Raw genomic sequence first — 26,327 nt, forward strand, 5'->3', positions numbered from 1 at the left:
TACAGATACTGTCAATGCTTTGTAGGAGTTGCAAAGTGTCTTGGATGTAACTGGGCAACTCAGCTACATAACGACGGAGATGTTTGTCGATCCATTCACTTAATTTAGCCGTAATCGACCCATTTCCTGAAATTATCGGGCGGCCAGACGGATTATGTATGCTTTTGTAGAGTTTAGGTAAACAGTAAAAAGTTGGAATTCGAGGATTTTTGGTTCTTATGAATTCCCGTTCATTTTTGTTAATAATGTTAGAGGACCGTGCACGGTCCACAAGATTATAAAACTCCTGATAGAATTTTGTAACGAGCTCCCCTGAGATTTTTTTTATACCAGTCCTTGTTGTTCAAAATTTTATTACACATTTCAACATAAAAGAGATTGTCCATTACTGCTATATTACCACCTTTATCAGATGGCTTGATATTGATAGATGTATTATTAGCTAGAGATTTCAAAGCTTGTCTCTCTGGTATAGTCAAGTTGTCGTGATCCACATTCATGATGTTGATTTGGCAAATCTCCTTGCATGCAAGTTTAACAAAATGCCAAAACAATGGTGTTCATAGTTAGAGGCGGGAAGTAATCAGATTTCTTTTTCAATACAGTCTGAGGAGCTGGTGGTAAGTCTGATTGATCAAATCGACCCAGAAGATGTTCTAGATCGATGCGGTCAATGAGATCAGGGGAGTCGTTTTCCTCAAGTAATTCAATGAGGTTGTCAAGAGCTTTTAATTCCTGAGGCTGACCCCCCCCCCACATCTTCAACCTCTGCAGCAATGCTGGCAGCACTCATACGTCTATTTCCCAAAGACAACCTCTGGATATGACGCTGATAACGTGCACTCGTCTTTGGTCGACCATGGTGAGGCCTGTTCTGAGTGGAACCTGTCTTGTTGAACCGCCATGCTTTGTAGTCCCACCCATGCCTCCTGGTACTGAGTTGGTCAGTGAAGATGAACCCATGCACCTGGGCTTCACGCGTCTCTCTCTGCGGATGAGAGAGCCTTTAGGAGGAGGGAGAGATTGTGCCTTTATTGTGGCCAGGCAGGTCACTTTTTGAATTCTTGTCCTATCCATCCAGGGAACGCCCAAACCTTGAGGTCCTGTCATGGACAGACCTTAGGTGGCATTGTTTCATCCCCAGTTATCCAGAAGGATAAGCCCCTGGTTTTGGTCACCCTTTCTTGTCGTCCATCGAGATACAGGCTCTAATCGACTCTGGGGCTGCAGGCCTGTTCATTGATGCTGCATTTGTTTTGCAGCACTCGATTCCACTGCAGCTGCGTGTCACTCCACTTGCCATTGAGGCTCTTGACGGGAGACCTTTTACAGCCTGCCCATGTGACTCATGAGACGGTTCCATTGTCCATGGCCGTAGGGGCTCTTCACCATGAGATAATCCAATTCCAAAGAAATTTCCTCACCCAGATTTCCGCTGGTTATTGGTTATCCTTGGTTACAGAGGCACAACCCCTCTTTTGATTGGCTCCGTGCTAAGGTTCTCTCCTGGTCACCACAATGCAGTGAGACATGCTTCCTGAAGGTATCCAAGGTTCTGTGCACCGCTTCACTCCCCTCCCTGCTGGAGGAGTACCGTGATTTTGGCAATGTCTTTGATAAAGGTCAAGCCGGTAGTTTTCCTCTACACTGGCCTTATGATTGCGCAATTGACCTTCAACCTGGTGCCATACCTCCTCATGGCCGGGTTTACCCTTTGTCGGTCTTGGAGGATAAGGCCATGGAGGAGTATGTTGCTGACACACTTTCTCGAGGTTTCATCTGCCAGTCCTCGTCTCCTGCTGGTGCTGGTTTCTTCTTTGTGAAAAAGAAGAGCGGTGAAGTGAGACCTTGTATAGATTATAGGGGTCTCAATCGTGTCACGATTAAGAATGCCTACCCGATTCCATTGATTACAGAGTTATTTGACCGCCTCAAGGGAGCAACGGTTTTCACAAAGCTTGACCTGAGAGGGGCATACAATCTCGTGCGTATTGAGGAGGGTGACGAGTGGAAAACTGCGTTTAATACCAGAACAGGCCATTATGAATACCTGGTAATGCCTTTACCGCCCCGGCAGTTTTCCAGGAGTTTATTAACGATGTCCTCCGAGATTTGTTGCAATTGTGTGTGGTGGTTTATCTCGATGATATCCTCATATTTTCCAAGTCCCTGGAGAGCCACCACACAGATGTCTGTCATGTACTTCAGAAACTAAGAGAGAAAATCTCTATTGTAAACTGGAGAAGTGCGAGTTCCATCGTGAACAGGTTACGTTCCTGGGCTATGTCTTTTCCACTGCTGGTTTTTCGATGGACCCAGAGAAACTGTCGGCAGTCCTACAGTGGCCTCGAGCCACTGGGTTTATGTCCTCTGCAGCGTTTCCTGGGCTTTGCCAACTACTATAGGAAGTTTATTCGTACCTTCTCGTCTCTGGTCAAGCCTCTGACTGATATGACCAGGAAGGACGGTAACCCACAGAGTTGGTCTCCGGAGTCCATTAAGGCCTTTGAGACTCTCAAGGCTGCCTTTGTTTCTGCTCCTGTGTTGGCACATCCTGATCCTACGTTGCCTTTTATCCTAGAAGTTGATGCTTTTGAGACTGGAGTTGGCGCCCTTCTGTCTCAACGGTCCTAACTCTGAGAGCGCTATGCATCCTTGTGGCTACTTTTCCAAGAAATTGTCACCTGCTGAATGCAATTATGAGATTGGTAACAGAGAGCTGTTGGCGATCATTTTAGCCCTGAAAGAAGGGAGACATCTCCTTGAAGGTACCACTATGCCCATTCTTATTCTTACTGACCATAAGAATCTTAAATTCTTGTCTGAGGCTAAGCAACTCTCTCCCAGAAGGGCGCGATGGGCTCTTTTCTTGTCCAGCTTTAATTACATTGTCTCATTCTTACCCGGTACTAAGAATGTAAGGGCTGATGCCTTGTCAACAATTTTCCTCCACTTCCAAGTCGGAGTCAGTTCCGGTTCCTATGATTCCTCCTGATCGTATATTGGCTATGGTTCGCACCAGTCTTACTTCTCCTTTGGGTGACAAAATTCTTGCTGTTCAGGTCCATGCTCCTGATAAACCGTGTGACCGCTGCTTTGTCCCAGAGAGTCTCCATACTGCAGTGCTCCAGACTTACCATTCTCCCAAGGCAGCTGGCCATCCTGGGAAGAATCAACTCATTTGGGCCATCTCCCAACAATTCTGGTGGCCTAGTCTACGGGCTGGTGTTACTGCCTTCATAGCTGCTTGTCCCGTTTGTGCTCAGAGTAAGACTCCACGACACCTTCCAGTGGGTCTCCTACAACCCATACCCAATGGAGAGAGGCCCTGGACTCACCTGTCTATGGATTTCATTGTGGAATTGCCCAACTCCCAAGTCAACACTGTTATCCTTATGGTGGTTGACCGGTTCTCAAAGATGTGTCATTGTATTCCACTTAAAAAGGTGCCCACCTCTTAGGAACTGGCTTCCATTTTTGCTCGGGAGATCTTTCGCTTACATGGGCTACCCAAGGTGATTGTTTCGGACAGGGCAGTCAGTTTGTCTCCCGGTTCTGGCGTGCCTTTTGTGCACAGTTGGGAATCCAGCTTGCGTTCTCTTCTGTGTATCACCCGCAGTCTACTGGGGCCGCAGAACGAGCCAACCGGTCCTTGGAGCAATTCCTACATTGCTATATTTCTGACCATCATAACAACTGGTCTGACATATTACCTTGGGCAAAGTTTGCACACAACAGTGCCTTGAATTCTGCCTCCCAATTGTCTCCATTTATGGCGAATTATGGTTTCTGACTTTCCATGTTGCCTGACTCATTTGTTCCGCAGAATATTCCTGCATTAGAGGAGCATCTCCGTGGTCTTCGTTCCACTTGGGTACAAGTCCAGGAGGCTTTGCATCATGCTAATGATAGGTACAGACTCCATGCTGACCGCAGACACCTGCCTGCGCCTTCCTACCAGGTTGGGGACTTGGTCTGGCTGTCATCTGTCAACCTCCGGCTTAATGTTCCCTCACTGAAGTTTGCAACTCGGTTTATTGGGCCTTTCTGTATCCTTCGCAGGATTAACCCAGTAGCTTACGCGTTGGACCTTCCTCCTAGTATGCATATCTCAAATGTGTTTCATGTCTCCTTATTGAAACCGTTGGTCTGTCACTGATTTACAACCTCGGTGCCACGTCCTCACCCTGTTCAGGTTGAGAACCATGAGGAGTATGAGGTACAATCCATTGTTGACTCCCGTAGGTTCCGTGGGCGCATACAGTACCTGGTGCATTGGAAGGGGTACGGTCCAGAGCAGGGGTGCCCAACCAGTGGCCCGCGGAGCCCTCTGATTTGGCCCGCGACCTTCTTCTGTGGGATGGCAGATTGGCAAGCCCAGATCATGGGTTGCAGACCCGCCATCCCAGAGCATCTGTGTTAATGAAGCCAGCAAAGCAAGCAGCTGTGGAGCAGAGCTGTATAAGCTGATGCTTCCTGTATAGCGCCATCTCTTACCACAGGCAAAGTGATACCAAATGCACTCTGCCGGGGACAACAACAGCAGGCAATACCTGAATGGAAGACTGTTAATAAAGGTCAGTTTATTACTAAAATTGCAGTGTATACATGGGCATATCTGTGCAGTGGTTACTGGGCTTCTTTCAAACTGATCCGCAGGTGCAGTGTACCTTCAGGTTACCTGCACTGAGGCATATACTTCTGTTATTACCTGCGGGTTTGGTGATCTTTCAGAAAGTGCACACCACAGGATATAATAGAAGTCTATGGCAAAGTGTAGCTAACCCGCAGGAAAGACCCAGGTGCACTGCGCTTCATTAGTGTGAAAGGCCCCTTTCACACAATCGGTCCAACTAAATCAAACTCTCCATTCACCTCTATGAAATGGCAGATGTAAACAAATGTGTGTCCTTTTACACCCGCCTACCTCCAATCAATCCCCTTCCGTCAGGGTGGATCAGAGGACCCATAGAGTAGAGTGGGCTGTGTCCATGTCCACGCTGCATGGACCTGTCATCCACCTGCTCAGCTCATTGTGGCCCGCGACCGGTTATCAAGTCACTTAAGTGGCCCTCGCTCTTCAAAAGGTTGGGCACCCCTGGTCCAGAGAAACGCTCCTGGGTTTCGTCCTCTGACTTACATGCCCCTGGCCTCCTCTGTGAGTTCCATAGATGGTTTCCCCTCAAGCTTGGTGGCCCTCCGAGGGAGAGGGGTCATTGAGGGGGGGTACTGTCCGGCTGGCTTAGCCCTTCCTCTTCTGGGCTGGCTGCTGAGCTGTCGGCTATTTGCCAGCTCTCTTCTCTTTCCACAGTTACCAGCTGCTCCCGATGATGCTCCTCTGCCCTACCTATTTAAAGCCTTCCAGATCACTTTTTCCTTTGCCTTCGCGTTGGTCACATCACAAGGAACCATCTCCTGCTGTTTGTTTCAAGACTGGCTTGCTGACATCCCACCTGGCTTCTTATCCTGCTTGTGCCACTCCACATGGTTTGCAGGGAATCCATAGATCTTCACTTCTCTTTCTACCAGTCAAAGAAGCTGACATTTCCGATATACTTTGTGCAGCAGTGGGGATGGGAAAATAAGAGGAGCATCTAAGTCTGACTCGCCTCGGTGAGGTCTGGACATGGACCGCGAGGAGGGTGCCTCTAATGCACAGTGCTCTGGAGTGGACGGTGGTCTAAGTTGGCCTGTAATGCTAGAGTGCTCTCTGGACGCAGTGGTCTGAGGAGGCCTGTAATGCTGCACACAGTGCTGGATGGTGGCCTGTCTCAGCAGGTCTGACTTGGATGGCCTTTAATGCACAGTGCCCTGGATGCCACTGCCAGTGGCCATAGGAGGCCTGTCATGCTGCTGCTACACAGTGCTGGATGGAGGTCTGAGGTATGGTCTTTAATAAGCCACATTGAAAAAAGCAAAGAAAAGGATGCCTCTGAGTGTAGAAGTAACGAACACTTTAATTATAAAAATGTGTTAATATAGGCAACTCACATTTTTGATGTGATATATGAGCGTTCAACACTTTATAAGCTGAGCATGAATGTGGTCATCTACAGGTCCGCCAGGCTGAGGCGCTGTAGCTGCTTGCAGCCGGGAAGTGGCATAGACACTGGTTGTGGACCGCAGTTCCAAACAGAGCGAGGTCTGAAGCGCAGGCGGAGAGAGAGATGACTTCATAAGTGGGCGACCGGTTTCGTGAGCGTACAGGCTGAGATCTTGTGACAGCCGCACTCCTTCATCAAGCCTAGGCACGGACTTTGGAACATGGTTTCTGTCCTCTTCTGATGGCAGCCCTGGATGTGGATTCTCTGTCCCTAATTGCCTAACTTAACCCTTGCCTCACTGGATGGCAGTTTTCATTATCATATGGATTTTGATATAACATGGATCCTCATTCATATAGTGGATTTTCTGTTTTCCATTGGTAAGAGATCGGTAGACATTGTGGAAAGTTTTTGACCCTGTTGCGCTGTTTGCACATTTACTTGTGTAATAAGCCACAGTGCCCTGGATGCCACTGCCAGTGGTCAGAGGAGGCCTGTGTAATGCACACACAGTGCTCTTGACGGATGGTGGTCTAAAGGGGAGGCCTGCTGTAATTATAATGCACTACAGTAAACACTCCTGGCTGACGGTTGGCTGTCTCGTGACTCGGAAGTGGGATAGTCTTGTCGTGACTCAGGAGGCCTGGTTCTGGCTGTAATGCATAGTGCTGGTCTCTGGCAGTCCTCATGGTGCAGTGTGCACGCAGCCGCTTGCTTGCTGGGAGTGGAAGCAGGTGGATGGTGCTCCATGAAAACCAGAAGTTAGTTCAAGGGTTAAACGTCCCTCCTCACCATTTTCATCCTGTTTTCGTACGTTAACGAAAACGGATTTGATTTTCGTCAGTGGATGTGCTGTATTTTTCTTCTGTCTAGGTGGATCGGAGGGGCCATAGAGTGGAGCGGGCTGTTTCTCTGTCTGCTCTGCATATGCGGAGCGGGCTGTTTCTCTGTCTGCTCTGCATATGCAGAGTGGACACAGATCTGTCATTTGCCTGCTCTGCTCATTGTGGCCCACGACTGGCTGCCAAGTCACTTAAGTGGCCCTTGCTCTTCATAAGTTTGGGCACCCCTGATTTATATCCTCCAGTGAGTATCCAACAATAAATATTTTTTTGTAGGGGAATAATTACCAAAGGTTTGAATCAGTTCTGGGGAATCAGAGTATGTCCTGCCTTCCCCATGGAGATGCCCCCTCTTAAATAGTGTGTCCCAATTAGTCACCAGAGGGAGGAAGAAGGTAGCAGAGATGAGTGATGGAATGGGGGGTACAGAGGCAAGTGATTAGGGTTACCCTATGCCACAAAAAAATGTAAAACAGTGCAGCACAATTCTAGAAAGTCCGTAATAGATTCCTTAATATATACAAAGTCCAAATAAGTGCATGTGAAAACAGCACAAATCTTCAGTGCAGTGCAAGACGATGCATCTGGTGATAGTGATCCCTCCACCACAGATAAAAATGGCCGCTCACCTCATATATTTGACCTGACACAGGTCAGAAAGCAGTAAGAAGATCACCAGGCAGTAAACCCACACTCTGGAAACCATCCTTGAATCCACACTTTATGTATTTAATTTGGTACTCCACAGCATAAATAACAGAGAGGGAAAATGATCTAATGCTCTCTGTCTGTATATTTATTTGTAATAGAATATGAAAATCTACTTACATTCGGCAGCACTCAGATCTGAGTGCTGGCGCATAAGCATACAATGTTATCAAAACCAACAAGATGGCCGCAGGTGACGTCTAGTCTAGTACCAGTAGTTCTAGACCCACCTAAATTAGTGGATAACGGGTTATTCAGCTTTTTATCTGTTTCTTATGCATGTGGCAGGTGTGCCACTTGCAGAGGAATGCTATGAGTAATATTAAGAAGCAAAAGATTTTATTTCAACCGTTACACATGAGCGGGTAAATGGAATCGCTATTTATTTATCAAACATTTAGTTGTGATTTTCAAAAACATGTATTCTGATTTAGCAGAGGTATTTGTTGCAAATATCCAGGATGTATGTAACAGCTGTCTTGGTTGTGTCCAGGTGACATTCACACCTCCAGCTGTGAAAAGGCATTTTCCCAGAGAACCTGGAAGTGATGTCTAGGTATGAAGTGACCATCTTTTTATCAATGTAAATAATCACAAACTGATAAGGCCTAAAAAGAGGCTCACAAGGTACCCCACCCCCTTTAGAATGTATAAATGTTTTAGGCTCCCAGCCTCAGAGAGCAATTACTTCACCATGTGTACTGTATACGCTTGCTCCCCTGTCTATGGCTAAAACTATAGGCTTGAATATTAAATACATCTTTTTGAATCTGGTTCAGCAGTCAACATGTTATTGGAATCCCCTAAGTTCTGGGATTTCCCTATCACACACAATCATTATCAGATTGAGGGTCTCATTACATGAGCATCACTTGGTGTGGTGTACATGCTCGAATGCGACTGTGGTTTGTAGTATGTTGGTCGTACTTCGAGAGCATTACATGTACGAGTAGGTGAGCACATTAGTAATATCAGAATGGGAATTAAAACCCATAGTGTTGAAAAATAAAAAATAAAAAAAGAGTGGGACTTTATATGAAGCACTTCACTAGACCGAATGCGCCAATCAATATACACATTGTTTATTATCAAAAGTCATACACATATATACCACCATAGATAATAAATTGATGTAGCAGTAAAATAGTGGATCTCAACTGATAACTATAAACATAACATAGTATTACATGATTAGTTCAATATAGAAACATTGTTTATAAAAAATCATAAATAAAATCTAGCCATTTCATGATGATACATAATTAATTCACCACGTTTAATATCCTTTCCAGGATAGACTTATCTTTTGTGTCCATTGAGCTATTGCCGGGAGTGCTGGAAGCCCAATATCTACCTCATGCTGTCTCGGACCACTCCCCACTCTTGGTCACTTTTGACATGGAGCGGCCCAGAGGGTACACGGTGTGGAGATTTAGCCCATTGTGGCTCAAGGAGGAAAGTTTCAAGAGGTCAACAAAGACATCTATCCAAGACTTTTGGCTTGAAAACAGCAGAGGCTCCTGTAGGAATCACCTGGGATGCGTTTAAGGCCACACTTAGAGGCTCCGTAGCTGGGGTTATTAAACAACTTAGATCTGATAGGCAGTGGAAGCTTCTGGATGCGGAAGGGAAAGCGACAGATGCAGAAGTGGATTACATTTTAAACCCCAATTCGAATACATATAAAATTTGGAGTGAGGGGGTGTGACATTTAGATTTAGTACTGGTGGAAAAAACTTCTATACCAAGCGCAACGCATATTTGAATTTGGTAATAAGAAGAGTAGATTGATGGCATACCTGGCCCACTCACAGCAGACCCCAGCTTCTATCCCACGTATATATGACCAACATAGGACCCTGTGTACCACACAAACAGAAATAGCGAATGTGTTTGTGCAATTTTACTCTGAATTGTATTCTTCTAGGGTGGATTATGGGGAAGAGGAGATTCGTGAGTACCTGACCCCCATCCCGCTCTTAGAATTGGGTGAGGAGGCAGTGCAGGACCTGGAACTTCCCATTAACGTGGAAGAAATACTCTCTGCAATTCGTGCCCTCAGCCCGAATAAGACGCCAGGCTTGGATGGCTTCCCGGCAGAGTGGTATGACACATATGCAGACAGTCTGGCCCCTAAACTGTTGGACATGTATATAGGTGCCCAGGAACAGTGTGTGCTTCCTGAATCATTGAGGGAGGCGCTTATTGTGTTAATACCGAAACCGCACAAATACCATGAGCTATGCGAGTCGTATAGGCCCATATCATTGATTAATTTTGATGCCAAAATATTAGCTAAAATTTTAGCCCTACGACTCAACAAGGTGATAGCATCCGTTATCCATCCGGATCAAACGGGCTTTATACCCAGGAGATCAACGGCGATAAATCTTAGGCGTCTTTTTACCATTCTCCAATCGGAGGGCCAAGATCAGGACACACGAGTAGTAGTGTCCCTAGACACACATAAAGCTTTTGATTCAATAGAATGGCCCTACTTGCTCGCGGTCCTTGGGCGGTTGGGCTTCAGCCCTAGATTTGTGGCATGGGTGAAACTGCTGCACACTAGGCCAACGGCGAGACTCAAAGTGAATACTATTATCACAGACTCATTTGAGATTACAAGAGGCACTCAGCAGGGGTGCCCGTTGTCGCCCCTGCTGTTTGCCCTAGCTATTGAACCATTGGCAGCGGGCTGGAGGTCAGAATCAAGGGATGTAAAATTAATGACAGAGAAGAAAAAACCTCACTATATGCTGATGATATGCTCCTCTACTTAGCAGACGCAGGTGACTCATTGAGGAAAGCATTTGATCAGATCTCTAGGTTTGGTGCATACTCAGGATTCAGGGTGAACTGGACTAAATCCATGCTCCTCCCGCTTTGCCCTGGGTATGATCCTAGCCTGCCACCGGAGGTGCCCTTAAAGAAGGTTTCCCAGTTTCGTTATTTGGGGGTTGAGGTGCAGCTACCATTGAGTAATTATACTAAAAACAATATCTCACCCCTGGTACTGAGACTGAAAGAAAATCTACAGACATGGCGTACTCTGCCCCTTAACCTTCTGGGTAAAATAAATATACTGTATATAAGATGATATACCTTCCTAAATTCTTATATCTGTTGCACGCATCGATCTATATCCCCAAAAAAGTATTTCAGGGTATCAATAAGATACTAATATCCTTTCTGTGGGGAGCCAAACCAGCCAGTGTCATTGGACACATTACACCTACCCATTCGTTCGGGGGGTCTGGCACTGCCAGATTTACAGTGTTATTATCTCGCCTCCCAATTGACACATGTGCACTGGTGGGGCTTCCCAACATTGGATATTGCCTCAGTGGCTACTCAGGCGGCCCAGGTCCACTCCTATGAAGCACTAATTAACGTACTATACAGAAATGGCCCTTATCCTACAAACGGAGCGGATATCCTGAAGCTATCCCATAAAATATTCCATATCTGTAATGTTAAAATAAAGGGAACTAGCCTATCTGAGTCACCCAATGCCCCCCTATGGCATAACCCCCAGCTGGCGGAGATCTTTAAAATAACAGATGGGGAATGTTGGGGCGACGTATGGGCTTAAGTATGCACACCAACTTTTCCAAGAAGGAATTTTCAAATCATTTACACATTTTAAGATAGAATACAAATTCCTAATATATTTTTCTATAGATATCTGCAGCTGAGGCATGCTGTACACGCACAATACGGTAGATGGCAGGTGATACTGACCCCTTCAAAATTAGAACAGCTCGTAGCGGATGGGGACCACACCAAGCTCATATCTCGGTACTACTTTGCTTTAATGACATCTTCCTCTGTCAGGATGGGCAGGGTGTCCGCACAGTGGAAGTCGGACATCCCGTCCATCACAGGGGAATCTTGGGATGAGGTCTTGGAGACAGCCCTACCTTCGCTGATCTCGGCCAGGGACAAGTTGATACAATTTCACTATCTCCATAGAATTTACTGTACCCCACTACGGCTCCACAAAATGGGAAGAATAGACTCACCTGAATGTTATAAATGTAGAGGGGCAGAAGGAGACTTCTTCCACATGCTCTGGCAATGCCCGGAAATAGCAAAATTTTGGAGAGCGATCCTCACATATCTAGAAGATGCTTTAGCTCTACCCAATATCTATTTTCCTGCCAGATGCCTGTAAAGCCCCGTACACACTATCAGTTTGTCTGCTGAGTTTTTCCTTCAGATTTACCAAAACCATATAATATGAGGTCAAACCTTAGGAGTTTCAATGTGTATGCAATCAGGCAGGCCCTTCTACTACATGGTTTTGGTGAATCTGAAGGAAAAATTCAGCAGACAATCTGATAGTGTGTATGGGGCTTTAGGTTTTTTGTAGGAGGAAAGTATATCCACATCTCAGAGGACTCTACTTAGAATACTTTTCTGTTATGCTAAAAAAGCAATTGCTCTTAGATGGAAGGAAGCAACCCCACCGTCTCTACAATACTGGATAGGACTAGTTAATGGCTCACTGCCAATGTATAAACTCACTTACACAGCCAGAGGGAGTACTAAAATACTTGACAAAATATGGGCAGGCTGGATCCAATGTGCTGCGTGTGATGGAATAACTGCTTAGGATGGGGGGAGAGAAGTAGACAATTATTAATAAAATAGGACTAGGTAATGATCATGATCCTGAACATGACGGATGTTCTATTTTATTCCAAACATGTAGTTATTGATGAAGAATTTGAATGCAACATGCTTGCACTCACGTAGAGCAATATGATGAAAATGATTTTATTGTTTAGACATTGCGAGTAAGTAACAATTTCATATCAGGATGTAAAGTCACGAACATGTTATATACCGATGTACAATGTTATTTTTGTTTGTTATTTTTATAAAAACAAAACAAAAATTTAACCTTTAAAAAAAAAAAAAAAGTGTCTACTTTCCAAAATGGGGTCATTGGGGGGGGGTTGTGCTATCTTGACATTTTATGGCCTCCGAAACTGTGATAGGTAGTGAGGAGTGAAATCACCATTAGAAATCCTGAAGGCGGTGCTTGGTTTTCGGGGCCCCGTACGCGGCTAGGCTCCCAAAAAGTCCCACACATGTGGTATCCCCGTACTCAGGAGAAGCAGCAGACTGTATTTTGAAGTGTAATTCCATATATAACCATGACATGTTTGAGCAATATCTCATTTAGTGACAACTTTGTGTAAAAAAAAATAAAAATGTAATATTACTGAAAGTTGTGGCAAAATATAAAATATTCCATAGACTCAACATACCTCTCAGCAAATAGCTTGGGGTGTCTACGTTACAAAAAGTGGTCATTTGGGGGGGGGGGGTTTGAACTGTCCTGGCATTTTCTGCACAACATTAGAAGCTTATGCCACACATCACCCACTCTTTTAACCACTTGTAGACAAAGCCCTTTCTGACACTTTTTTTAATTTTAATTTTTTTTTTTCTTGCTAGAAAATTACATTGAAACCGCAAACATTATATATATTTTTTTAAAGAAAAGACCCTGCATATTAAAATGGTGGGTGTTACATTTTTTTTCACATAGTATTTGCGCAGCAATTTTTCAAAGCAATTTAACAAAAAAAACACTTTTTTTTTATTCTAACCACTTGCCATCCGCCATATAGCAGAATGACGGCAACAAAGTGGTTTCAATACCCTGACCAGATGTCATATCACGTGATCAGGATATTAAGCCACTGCCCCCCGGGGACGTGCATCGCGGCGATCGTTGTTGTGAAGTGTCAGTCTGACACACCGCAACTACGATCTCGGTAAAGAGTCTCTGACGGACACTCTTTATCACATGATCTGCAGTGTCCAATCACAGCTGATCACAGTGTAAATAGCAAGAGATGTTGATCGGCTTTTCCTCACTTGCGTCTCCTCTGACAGGGGGGTCTGTGCTGATCGATTATCAGCGCAGCCCCTCCAAGCATGCCCACACCAGACCACCAGGGATGCCCAGCACCAGGTATGCCAGTCTGTGCCCACAATGGGCATCACTGATTGGCATGCATTATTGTTTGGCACTGATTGGTATCCATCTGTACAATACTTTACACTACAATGCCACCTATCAGTGCCCATCCATGCTGCCTATCAGTGCCTATCCGTGCCCATCCTTGCCCATCCGTGCCACCTATCCATGCCCATCTGTGCCACCTATCAGTACCTATTTGTGCCACCTATCAGTGTCGCCTATCAGTACCGCCTATCAGTGCCACATATCAGTGCCCATCAATGCCACTTCATCAGTGCCACATCATCGGTGCCCATCAGTGCCGCCTTAACAGATGCCCGTCACTGCAGCCCCATCAGTGAAGGAGAAAACTTACTTATTTATAACGTTTTGTAACTGAAACAAAAAACATTTTTTTTTTCCAAATTTTCGGCATTTCTTTATTTGTTTCGCAGAAAATAAAAATCCCAGAGGCGATCAAATACCACCAAAAGAAAGCTCTATTAGCGGGAACAAAATGATAAAAATTTAGTTTAGGTACAGTGTAGTATGACCGCGCAATTGTCATTCAAAGTGTGACAGTGCTGAAAGCTCAAAATTTGTCTGGGCAGGAAGGTGTATGAGTGCCCGGTATTGAAGTGGTTAAAGCGGAGGTCCACCCTAAAATGGACCTCCGCTCATCGGAATCCCCCCCCCCCTCTGGCGCCACAATCGGCACCTTTCAGGGGGGAGGGGGGTGCAGTTACCTGGATAATCCAGGTAACTGCACCCACTTCCGGGCTAGCTCTCTGCGGAAAGGGGCGTACGTTACACCCCTTTCCGCAAGCGCCCGCCCCCTTCAGCAAGTGCCCCGCTGCCTGCTGGGAAACACACAGCTCCCAGAGGCAGCGGGGACCGTCCGGATTGCGCCACGCGGCTCGCGCATGCGCAGTAGGGAACCGGGAAATGAAGCCGAAAGGCTCCATTTCCTGATTCCCATACCCAAGATGGCGGCGGCAGGACCCGGCAGCCGAGCGAGCGATCGGCTTCGGGTGCCGACATCGCGGGCGCGCTGGACAGGTAAGTGTCACTATTTAAAAGTCAGCAAGCTGCAGTATTTGTAGCTGCTGGCTTTTAAAAAAAACAAAAAACGCGGAGTCCTAGTGGACTCCCGCTTTAATGCACTAAAACACACTATATTGCCCAAATGTTTGGTAAAATATAAAAGATGATCTTATGCCCCCTAGTGGTTAATTCCTTCACTGCCAGTGTCATTTACACGGGAATCAGTACATAAAACAGCATTATTGCTGAATAAGGCCTCATGCACACGGACGTTTTTACAGCCACTTTTTTGAGCTTTTTTTGCAGCTTAAAAACAGCTGTCCATGTTAGTCTATGGCTTCATGCCCACCTAGGCGTTTTTGAGCTGCAAATGGCATAGGCACAGGACCAGTGCGTTCCGTGGCGTGGAGCTAGAGCTGTAAAAACGCGAATCGTGGGAAAACGCGCATAAACGCGCATAAACGCGCAACATATTTTCTTTGTTTTCTGAGTGCTATAGCCAAGAGATGTGTTTCTTAAAAAACGCTACTTAACGCTAACGCTAAAAAACGCGGTAAAAATCACGTTTTTAACAACAATTTTTCCAGGCATCGGAGCTAGCTTTGCAGCCAGTTTTTTAAAACGTCCGTGTGCATGAGCACTAAATGACAATGGTCCCAAAAAAAATGTGTCAAAAATGTCCGATGTGTCCGCCATAATGTAGCAGTCACAATAAAAACACCATTAGCCATTACTAGTAAAAAAAAAAATTATAAAAATGCTATAAAACTACCCTATTTTGTAGACGCTATAACTTTTGTGCAAATCAATCAATAGTCGCTAATTTCGATTTTTTTTTTTTTTTACCAAAAATATGTAGAAGAATACTTATCAGCCTAAACTGAGGAAAAAAATGTTTTTTTTAATATATTTTGGGGGATATTTACTATAGCAAAAAGTAAAAAATATAGAATTTTTTTCAAAATTGGCGCTATATTTTTGTTTATAGTGCAAAAAATAAAAACCGCAGAGGTGATCAAATTTCACCAAAAGAAAGCTCTATTTGTGGGAAAAAAAGGACGCCAATTTTGTTTGGGAGCCACGTCGCACGACCACGCAATTGTCAGTTAAAGCGACGCAATGCCGAATCACAAAAAGGGGCCTGGTCCTTTGGCTGCAAATTGGTCCGGGGCTTAAGTGGTCAAAATAAGGACACTCACCTGTCCCAGGGTCCAGCGATGTCAGCACTCGAGGCCGAACTGTCCCTCGGTCCTCGGATGCTGCTGCAGCCATCTTCCCTAAGGGAATCAGGAAATGAAGCCTTGTGGCTTCAGTTCCCTACTGCGCATGCGTGAGTCGCGCAGCGCAATCCGAATGGTCCGCGCTGTCTCTGGGACCCGTGTGTCAAAGCAGACAGCCCAGCGGGACAGCTAGAGGCATAGACTCCCGTGGGAGTCTGTGCCTGGATGTAGGTGCAAATACCTGTCTTAGCCCTTGTACACACGGTCGGAGATTCCGACAGCCAAATCCGTCGGAGTAATTCCGATGGATTCATTCCGGAAGAGGTCCAGAAGTGATGTTGCATACACACGGTCGGACTAAGTTGTCGGAAAATCCGATTGTACATAACGTGATGACGTTATTTCGTTACGACGGGACTACGTTCAGGCTAGTAGCCAATAGCTTTGGTATAGGAATTTGATCTGAGCATGCGTGGCACTTTGTCTGTCGGAGTAGGCTACACATGATCGGAGTATGTCCGATTGGAGCATTCTGTCGGAAAATTTTACCGGCAAGTTGGAAAAATTGGTCCGTCGGATATTCCAACGGAAACAGTCCGATGCAGACCACACACAGTCGGAATATCCGACAAAATGGTCCGATAGGAAACATTCCGATGGAATCTCCGACCGTGTGTACAAGGGCTTAGACAGGCATCTGCACCCCCCTCCCCCCTGAAAGGTGCCAAATTTGATACTGGAGGGGGGAGGGTTCCGAAAAGCGGAGGTTAAATTTTTGTGTGAACCTCCACTTTAAGGTTGTATTCGTGGACACAGTGGGGCTTCACAACAACACGAATTGCCTTTGGAATTTTCGACTGCCATATCTGTGTGAATGGAGGACAGAATGAAAAAATTCCATGTGTTCCTCCACTTTACTGCAAGCAATTTATTACACTTCAAGCAGGCTCTCTCCCCCATCTAAGCCGGGATTCTACAAGCCGTTGGGAGAAGCCCCGGTGATTGGACCACACGGTGCCACATAAGCCATTTCTACAATCAAATAGGTGACTAAATTGTCACGCTTGTGTAATAATTGTCCACGTACAAGTGGTACCCCTTTCCAAATAAGGGTGACACGAAGTCCCAAACCACCTTACAGCTGCTCCCTATGTAGTCTGGGCAGTTGGGGGGGCTCCACGTGACTATCTCTTCCCTCGTAAACCATAAAACGATATGTCGAGCCTGTTGCCCTGTCACAGCGCATATACATCTTGACCCCATATCTAGCATGCTTCCTAGAGAGATATTGTTTGAAAGACAAGTGTCCAGAAAATGTAATCAGGGACTCAATGCAGACAACTTGATCGGGAATATTTAGGGCCACCCGAGGTTGACAGAATTAATTGTTGTTGAAGTGCATGAACTGCAAGATCTGCTCATATCTAGTCCTGGCCATGGAAGTAGAGAACACGGGCATAGAGCAGTGATTTTAATGAAGTTTAACCATTTAAGGAGCAGAAGAATTTACCCCCTTAACCAGTTCCTGACTGGCTCACACAGATTTACCGTGGCACGATGGCTCTCCTGGGCAAAATCCCGTACATATACAGGTTTCCCGTTAAGAGCCCCCAAGCATGCGCTCACTCCACAGCGGGGGACCCGATATACGTGGCTGGCGGTCACGATCGCTGCCGGCCACATGCGATCACATGCATGAAAGCCAGCATGGGGAGTTGTGTGTGTGTGTGTGTAAACACAAATCCCTGTCCGGTCAGAGGAGACAGATAGTGTGTTCCTACGAAGCAGGAACAATGATCTGTCTCCTCTTCTAGTCAGTCCTATCCCCCACAGTTAGAACACACCCAGGGAACACACCGTTAACCCCTTGATTGCCCCCTAGTGTTAACCCCTGCCTGCCAGTGACATTTACACAGTAATCAGTGCATATTTATAGCACTGATTGCTGTATAAATGTCTGTGGTCCCAAAAATGTGTCAAAAGTGTAGATCACTGCCATTACTAGTAAAATAAAAATGTCATAAATCTTTCATATAGTTTTTTTTTTTTTTACCAGAAATATGTAGAAGAATTTATATTGGCCTAAACTGATGAAGAAATATGTTTTTTAAAAACATTTCTAGCGATATTTATTATAGCAAAAAGTAAAAAACATTGTTTTTTTTTCAAAATTGTCCTATTTTTTTGTTTATAGCACAAAAAAATAAAAACAAGAGGTGATCAAATACCATAAAAAGAAAGCCCTATTTGTCTGAAAAAAAAGTCGCCAATTTTGTTTGGGTACAGCATCACACGACCACACAATTGTCAGTTAAATCGACGCAGTGCCAAATTGCAAAAAGTGCTCTGGTCAGGAAGGGGGTAAAATCTTCCGCGGCTGAAGTGGTTAATAGTTTTTTTCACTATGGCACTGTTTCGCTTTAACAGACAATTACGTGTTCGTGCGACGATGTACCTAAACACAATTTATGTAATTTTTTTCCAAAAACAGAGCTTTCTTTTGGTGGTATTTAATCATCTCTGTGGTTTTTATTTTAAACAAAAAAAAATAATTTTTTTAACTTTTTACTATATAAATATCCCCCCCCAAAATGTAAAAAAAACAAAATTTCTACCTCAGTGTAGGTCGATAAGTGTTGTTCTACATATTTTTGGTAAAAAAATCGCAATAACAGTATATTGATTGGTTTGTGCAAAAAGTATAGCTCTACAAAATAAGGGATAGATTTATGGCATTTTTATTATTATTTTTTTTTTACTAGTAATGTCAGTGATCAGTGATTTTGAGCAGGACTGCAACATTGCGGCGGACAGTTAGAACGCTTACGACACTTTTGTGGGACCATTGACATTTATACAGCGATCACAGCTAAAAATAGACACCAATCACTGTATAAATGTCACTGGCAGGGAAGGGGTTAACACTATTGGTGATCAAGGGGTTAAATGTGTGTCCTAGAGAGTGTTTCTAACTGGGGGGATAGGACTGCCTGGAGGAGAAGACCGATCGCTGCTCCTAATCAGTAGGAACAACAGATGTTTCTCCTCTCTCCTGACAGAACAGAGATCTGTCTGTTTACATTGACACATCACCGTTTTGTCTCTCTCAGGAGCGATCACGGGTGCCCGGTGGACATCATGGGTGCCAGGCATGCGCATTGGCTCCACCGGTGTGCAAGTGCTCCCCTGGAGCTCTTAAAGTGGCCAACGTGCCATGACAGCGATTTACACAGGGGAGCCAACCTGCCCCAGTAGGACTGTGGCGGCTGGTCCTTAAGTGGTTAAGGTGAAACAACAAAAATTAAGGGGTGGATCTGTCTAAAGCCCGCTGCAGCAAAACTGACCTTTATAAAAGAAAGACTGACATTTAAATTTTTTGGCAAAACGTTATCATTGCCAGCAACAGTTCTTATATAAGTAAGGTGAGTGGCCACCTGGTGACATCACCGACCGGTGCATGCTGGGTTGGTGCCAGCAGGTGACATTGACAAGTGGCCCGCCTCTTATCTATATAAGAACTGTCAAATGGTAGAGGCTGCAGTGGGTGATTAGCCTTCATAGCGGCTGGAGCTTTTATTTTTTCCTTATCGGGTCCGGGCAGTGGCAGGATTGATGATGGATCTACATGGGGGGATATTGTTTTTTTATTTTTAATAAAGGAATTGTCAAAAATTGTCTGTGTTTTTATATCTTTTTGACACTTTTTTGGTGAATAAGTGGGGGTTCCCCATAGTCCTTCACATGGGGGGGCTTGTTAAAGGGTGCTTCCAGATTCCGATAAGCCCCTTGTCCACAGACTCCTACAACCAAAGCCCAGGGTTGGGGGGAAGAGGCCCATTTCCCCATCAACATGGGGACAAGGTGCTTTGGGGCGGGGTGTGCAGAGCCCACCCCCTCCATGTTGCAGACATGTGGCCTGGTATTGTTCAGGAGGAAGGGAGCTTGCTTATCCCCCCCCATCCTTTCCTGGCCTGCCAGGCTGCATGCTCCGATAAAGAGTCTGGTATAGACTTTGGGGCGACCCTATGGTGTTTTTTAAATTTTGCCTGTTTTTTATTTTTATTTTTTACATTTTTCTATTCCTGGCAATGTTTTTTTTTTTTTTGCTTTGTTTTCATTTGGCTGTCAGCGGGGCAGCCTGTTGACAGCTGGTGACTCATCTGTTGTTAAGGATGCAACGACCGGCTTCTTGGCCCACTTCTTAACAGCCAACTCTTCACTGTGCCCTGATTGGGCAAACCATTTAGGGCTTAGAATGCACTGTGCAGCATGCAGTGCATTGTGGGTCACTCAGCGGGTGAACATCCTGCCGAGCGACCCACAAATTCCAGTGTTCACCGAACAGGCGATGCCTCTATTCTACAGGAACCATTCTGTGATGTGGATTGTCTATATGAATAGTAGAAGAGGGATGCGGAATGGCCGTGTATTGTCTCTCAGGGGACATCTGGAGGTCATTATTGAGGACAGTTCCTGTGACATGATCTCTCTGTACAATCTGCAGCCATGAGGAGGGAAGATATTCTAATTGTTCCATTGTCCACCAATCCTGTGTCACCATCACTGGGGGGAGGGGTCATCTGCACAGTGTGTGATTGGCTGTTGGGAAATCGCAGCCAATGAGATGATTATCTGAAGATGTCACATCTGATTGGTGAACTGAAATGTCTGCCATGTCAGGACAGCCAATCAGTGATGAGTATCCTCTCCTCAGTGGTGGGATGAGTCGGTGACCCCTCTGTAGAACATTCTGGGGTGTCACTAGGATCCAATCTTCTTCCTCCATACTGAGGATGTGTATCAGAGATTTCTGCCATAGTGGAGGATATATATGATCTACCGACCCCCTGGACCATTATCAACTTTCCTTGATAAGTTCTCTGCCTGGCTACCCTACTTTCTGTCTTCAGAAATTCCCACAATCCTTCTTGGTGATTTCAACATCCCTGCTAATACAAACACTCCTACTACTTCTAAACTTCTTATGCCCCGTACACACGAGCGGACTTTTCGACATCCAAAGTCCGACGGACTGAGTCCGTCAGACTATCCGATCGTGTGTGGGCTGCAACGGACTTTAGCTTCGCTAAAGTCTGACGGACTTTAGAAATGAAGCATGCTTCAAATTTTCCCGACGGAACTCCGCCGGACCCGGTCCCCTTCGAAAAATCCGCTCGTGTGTATGCTACTCCGACGGACTAAAACCGACGCTAGGGCAGCTATTGGCTACTGGCTATGAACTTCCTTATTCGAATCCAGTCGTACGTCATCACGTTCGACTCCGTCGGAGTTTGGTGTGATGGTGTGTGTCCAAGTCCGTTCGGTCGAAAAGTCCGCCAGAACTCCGGCGGAACTCCGGCGGAACTCCGGCGGAGGTCTGTCGGAATTAAGTCCTCTCGTGTGTACGGGGCATTAGTCTAACCTCTTAATTTGACCTGAAGCAATGGGTACAGGCTTCTACTCATTCTGATGGCAACACCCTTGACCTTGTATTCTCCTACCTTTGCACTCCATGCAACTTCTCAATTAATCCTTCTCCTCTTTCCGACCATCACCTAATTAATTTCCCTCTCTCCCTGTCTTCCAACACCTTTCCCTCCAATCGCCTAACCATCACCCGTAGAAACTTTCGCAACTTCAACTCTTCTCTCCTCTAATCTGCTGCTGACCACCTCTATGACAAAATCTCTCCCCTGTCCTGCCCCAACCAAGCCACTTCCATCTACAATAAAACCCTGTCCTCCACCCTGGACAAGCTCGCTCCCCTCACTACACGCAGAATCAGACCTCGACCCCTACAACCCTGGCAAACAGATGACACTAGAATTCTCAAAAAACTTAGTCGCAGTCTTGAGCATCTGTGGCACAAGACTAAGTCTCTCAAAGACTTCAACCAATACAAATCTGCCCTCCAAAAATACTACTCTTTCCTCCACACTGCCAAGCAGACCTACTTTACAACTCTTATTAACACCTTCTCATCCAGTCCCCTTAAACTTTTCTCTACCTTCAACTCTCTACTCCGTCCTCCATCGCCTCCACCCACTGACTCACTCACTGCCCAGGAGATTGTTAATCACTTCAAAAACAAGATTGATACAATCCGTGATGAAATCTCCACTCTACAGGTATCTCCCCCAGTTAAGACCCCACTACAACAGGTACTCTCAACACTCCCCTTATTCAAAACTGCTACTACAGATGAAGTTGCTAAACTCCTTTCTAACGCTCACCTAACCACCTGCCCCCTGGATCCTATTCCCTCTCAAACACTACGGTCGCCATCTGACTCTATCCTACACTCTCTATCACACATCTTCAATCTCTCCGTCACCTCTGGTATTTTCCCCAATGCTCTAAAACATGCACTGGTCACCCCCATACTTAAAAAGCCGTCCTTGGACCCTACCAATCCTAACAACCTACGCCCTATCTCCTTGCTCCCATTTTCCTCTAAACTCCTTGAGCGCCTGGTTTACAACCAACTGAGTGACTACCTCATTAAAAACAACCTTCTTGATCCCCTTCAATCTGGATTTCGCCCTCAACACTCAACAGAAACTGCTCTTTTAAAACTCACAAATGACCTACTAACTGCAAAAACCAACGGACACTATTCTGTACTCCTACTTCTGGACCTTTCAGCTGCCTTTGATACGGTTGGCCACCCTCTCATCCTCAAAAAACTTTACTCCCTTGTCTCCGTGACTGCGCTCTCCCATCCTATCTATCCCTACGCACCTTCAGTGTCACTTACAATTCTACTTCCTCCACTCCTCTTCCCTTCTCTGTCGGAGTCCCCCAAGGTTCTGTTCTTGGACCTCTTTTATTTTCAATCTACACCTCTTCCCTGGGTCAGCTGATCACCTCTCACTGCTTTCAATATCATTTCTACGCTGGCGACACTCAAATCTATCTCTCCACCCCTCAACTCATTCCATCAGTCTCCTCACACATCACCAACTTACTAACAGACATATCTGTATGGATGTCACAACACTTCCTCAAACTCAACTTGTCCAAAACTGAACTTATAATATTTCCTCCCCCACGCGCCTCTTCCCCTGACTTCTCTGTCAAGAGTAATGGCACAACCATCCACCCATCCCCACATATCAGGGTGCTAGGTGTTATCCTGGACTCTGAACTCTCCTTTCAGCCCCACATCCAATCACTTTCCAAAGCTTGCCGCCTCAACCTCCGAAACATCTCTAAACTACGCCCCTTTCTAACCAATGAAACCACAAAGCTCCTGATCCACTCCCTGGTTATCTCTCGCCTTGACTACTGCAACTCCCTCCTCATTGGTTCACCTTTAAATAGACTATCCACCCTTCAGTCCATCATGAATGCTGCTGCCCTACTCGTACACCTTACAAACCGCACAGTGTCTGCTACCCCTCTCTGCCAATCCCTCCATTGGCTGCCACTTGCCCAACGAATTAAATTCAAAATTCTAACACTTCCTTACAAAGCCATGCACAACTCTGCCCCCAGCTACAACACTAGCTTAGTCTTAAAATACCAACCTAATCGCCCACTTCGTTCCTCCCAAGACCTCCTGCTCTCTAGCTCCCTCATCATCTCCTCCCATATCCGCCTACAAGACTTCTCCCGAGCCTCGCCCATCCTCTGGAACTCACTACCCCAATCTGTCAGACTGTCTCCAAATATATCCACTTTTAGGCGATCCCTGAAAACGTTCCTCTTCAGAGAAGCCTATCCTGCCTCCATCTAACAACTTCACTATTGTCTCCATTAGCTCATCCCCCACAGCTATTACCCTTTTGTATAACTTGACCCTCCCTCCTAGATTGTAAGCTCTAACAAGCAGGGCCTTCTGATTCCCCTTGTCTTGAATTGTATTGTATTATAATGTCTACCCCAATGTTGTAAAGCACTGCGTAAACTGTCAGCGCTATATAAATCCTGTATAATAATAATAATTAATATATATCTGTAGTACTGGCCGTGTCATTATAAGGAGATCTGTGCTGTATATGTACACTCTGTATACACACATCTATCCCTATACATATCTCCTCCCATCATCACATATTACACACATCACTTCCTCTGATCCCGGGTCACATCTTCCTCTTCTCTCTGCAGGAATCCATGTTGTACAGAAGATGTACGGCTGTGAGCTGAGAGATGACGGCACCACTGGGGGGTATGAGCAGTACGGATATGATGGGAGAGATCTCATGTATCTGGACACACAGAGAGGGATTTGGATCCCGACCATGAATGAGGCTCAGATCTCCACACAGAGATGGAACAGTCCGGAGGAGAGAGAGGGGGAGAGAAACAAGAATTATCTGGAGAATGAATGTATAGAATGGCTGAAGAAACACATCAACAATGGGAGAGAAGATCTGGAGAGGAGAGGTGACTACACTATATACATTATATATGTTATATCTACACACTGTATATACACACTACACTATATACATTATATATGTTATATCTACACACCTTATATACACACTACACACATCATATATGTTATATCTACATACTATATATACACACTACACTATATACATCATATATATTATATCTATGCACTATATATACACAATGCACTATATACATCATATATGATATATCTACACACCTTATATACACACACTACACGCATCATATATGTTATATCTACACACCGTATGTATACACTACACACATTGTATATGTTATATCTGTTATTACTAATTTTCCTACCTCACTTATATTCTTACCTATACATAAAATAAGTGATTAAAAACCTTTTATCTATATGAATCAAACCATGAAATTAAGAATGATGATACACGTGCGAAAAGGATAACAATCTAATTTATTTAAACATACTATAGTACAGAAAAGAAACGTTAGAGATTACCCCATATAATGTGGAGGATACAACCTTAAAAACAACGATGTTACCAAATATTGCTATAATGGTCATACACATCCTTTCAAGAGATTAATATTATATTAAGGCAAAGACAGGAATACAGAAAAGAAAAGAGACATAATAATAATAAAGACACAGTATCTCGTTTTTCCCTACCTTACCATTTTTGCAAAGGGTGGGGGCACACCAGGATGAAGAGAGATAAGGAAAATACATTACATAGGAATCTTACATGTCCAGTCCATGAGAGCTTAAAGGGATTGTAAAGTGAATTTTTTTTTATTTAAAATAACAAACATGTTATACTTACCTCCACTGTGCAGCTCGTTTTGCACAGAGTGGCCCCGAACCTGCTCTTCTGGGGTCCCTCGGCGGCTGTCTCTGCTTCCTCCCACAGGTACTTCTCACGTTCATGCAAGCTCTCTCGCATGGTGAGAAGCATCTGCGGGCGCGCTCCCATGATACAGCCGGCGGCTATAGCCGCTCGCTGTATCACACGGCCCCGCCCCCCGGCGCTCCGTGTCAGTGGATGCGATTGACAGCAGCGCAAGCCAATGGCTGCACTGCTTTCCATCCATCCACTCCAGCCAATCAGCGGCCAGGCTGAACGGTGGAAAGGACATCGGGGGACGAGGGTGGGACTTTCGAGGGGTGAGGTAAATAAAAAGGGGGGGCTGAGGGCGCAGGCACTGTCAGATGTTTTTTCACCTTAATGCATAGAAGATTTGACGGAGCGATCACTTGTAAACAAACCATGTTATGATGCCGGTTCCTCCCTCCCCCTCTCTGTACCGATCGGTACAGCGGAGGGGGAAGAGATCGGTGTCAGCAGTGCTGTGGGCTGCATCTGCAGTGCCCACATCGCTGCTCACCGAAATTTAACCCCTCAATTCCCTGCCATTACTCTGCAATACCCTGCCATTACTCTGCAGTACCAGCAAATACTCTGCAATAACCCCCAATACTCTGCAATACCCGCAGATACTCTGCAATACCCACAAATACTCTGCCGCAACACCCGCAAATACTCTGCAACACCCGCAAATAAATATTCTGCAACACCCGCCAATACTCTGCAGTACCCGCCAATACTCTGCAGTACAATTCCAGCCAATACTCTGCAATACCCTGCCATAAATTGCCATACCTGGAGATACCCAGCCATACTCGGCGATACCCTGCAATACCCAGCCATAGTCGGTGATACCCTGCAATACCCAGCCATAGACATTCCCCCCCCCCTCCCGCCGCCCTCCGGTGCTTCTACCGACTCGCCAATACGATCAAAGCCAGAATCTTTTTTTATTTTTTTTTATTTCAGGCTTCCCAGCTTAGAGGTGAGATGCGGGGTCTTATTGACCCCATATCTCACTGTAAAGAGGACCTGTCATCCCATATTCCTATTACAAGGAATGCTTACATTCCTTGTAATAGGAATAAAAGTGATCAAAAAAAAATTATTTTGGGGGAAAAAAATGTCAAAACAAATAAAGTAAAATGAACAATATTTTTTTTTTTTTTAAAGCGCCCCTGTCCCCATGTGCTCGCATGCAGAAGCGAACGCATACGTAAGTCCCACCCACATATGAA

At 45.3% G+C, this 26,327-nt stretch overlaps 3 protein-coding genes across 5 annotated transcripts in view; all 3 read left to right on the forward strand.

Moving 5' to 3' along the window:
• The window catches only part of LOC143984050 (class I histocompatibility antigen, F10 alpha chain-like), a 692,198-nt gene that overhangs the window by 478,178 nt on the left and 187,693 nt on the right, over positions 1-26,327 (forward strand). The window lies entirely within an intron of this gene.
• LOC143984059 (class I histocompatibility antigen, F10 alpha chain-like) overlaps positions 1-26,327 on the forward strand; it is a 682,453-nt gene that overhangs the window by 464,881 nt on the left and 191,245 nt on the right. For 2 of the 3 annotated variants that reach the window (XR_013274708.1, XM_077484368.1), the window contains exon 3: positions 23,948-24,226. The exons of the other annotated variant lie outside the window; for it this stretch is intronic. Coding sequence is in view for 1 of the 2 variants with exons in the window: in XM_077484368.1 (XP_077340494.1) it covers positions 23,948-24,226 (279 nt within the window). In the remaining variant the exon portion in view is untranslated. The remainder of the gene's footprint in view (positions 1-23,947; positions 24,227-26,327) is intronic. 3 annotated transcript variants of the gene reach the window in all.
• LOC143984105 (class I histocompatibility antigen, F10 alpha chain-like) overlaps positions 1-26,327 on the forward strand; it is a 907,941-nt gene that overhangs the window by 61,619 nt on the left and 819,995 nt on the right. The gene's annotated exons all lie outside the window — the stretch shown is intronic.

This window comes from Lithobates pipiens, unplaced genomic scaffold, assembly GCF_037356315.1.
Source record: "Lithobates pipiens isolate NorthernLeopardFrog02 unplaced genomic scaffold, aLitPip1_a1.2 Scaffold_1, whole genome shotgun sequence".
In the NCBI taxonomy this organism is placed as follows: domain Eukaryota; kingdom Metazoa; phylum Chordata; class Amphibia; order Anura; family Ranidae; genus Lithobates; species Lithobates pipiens.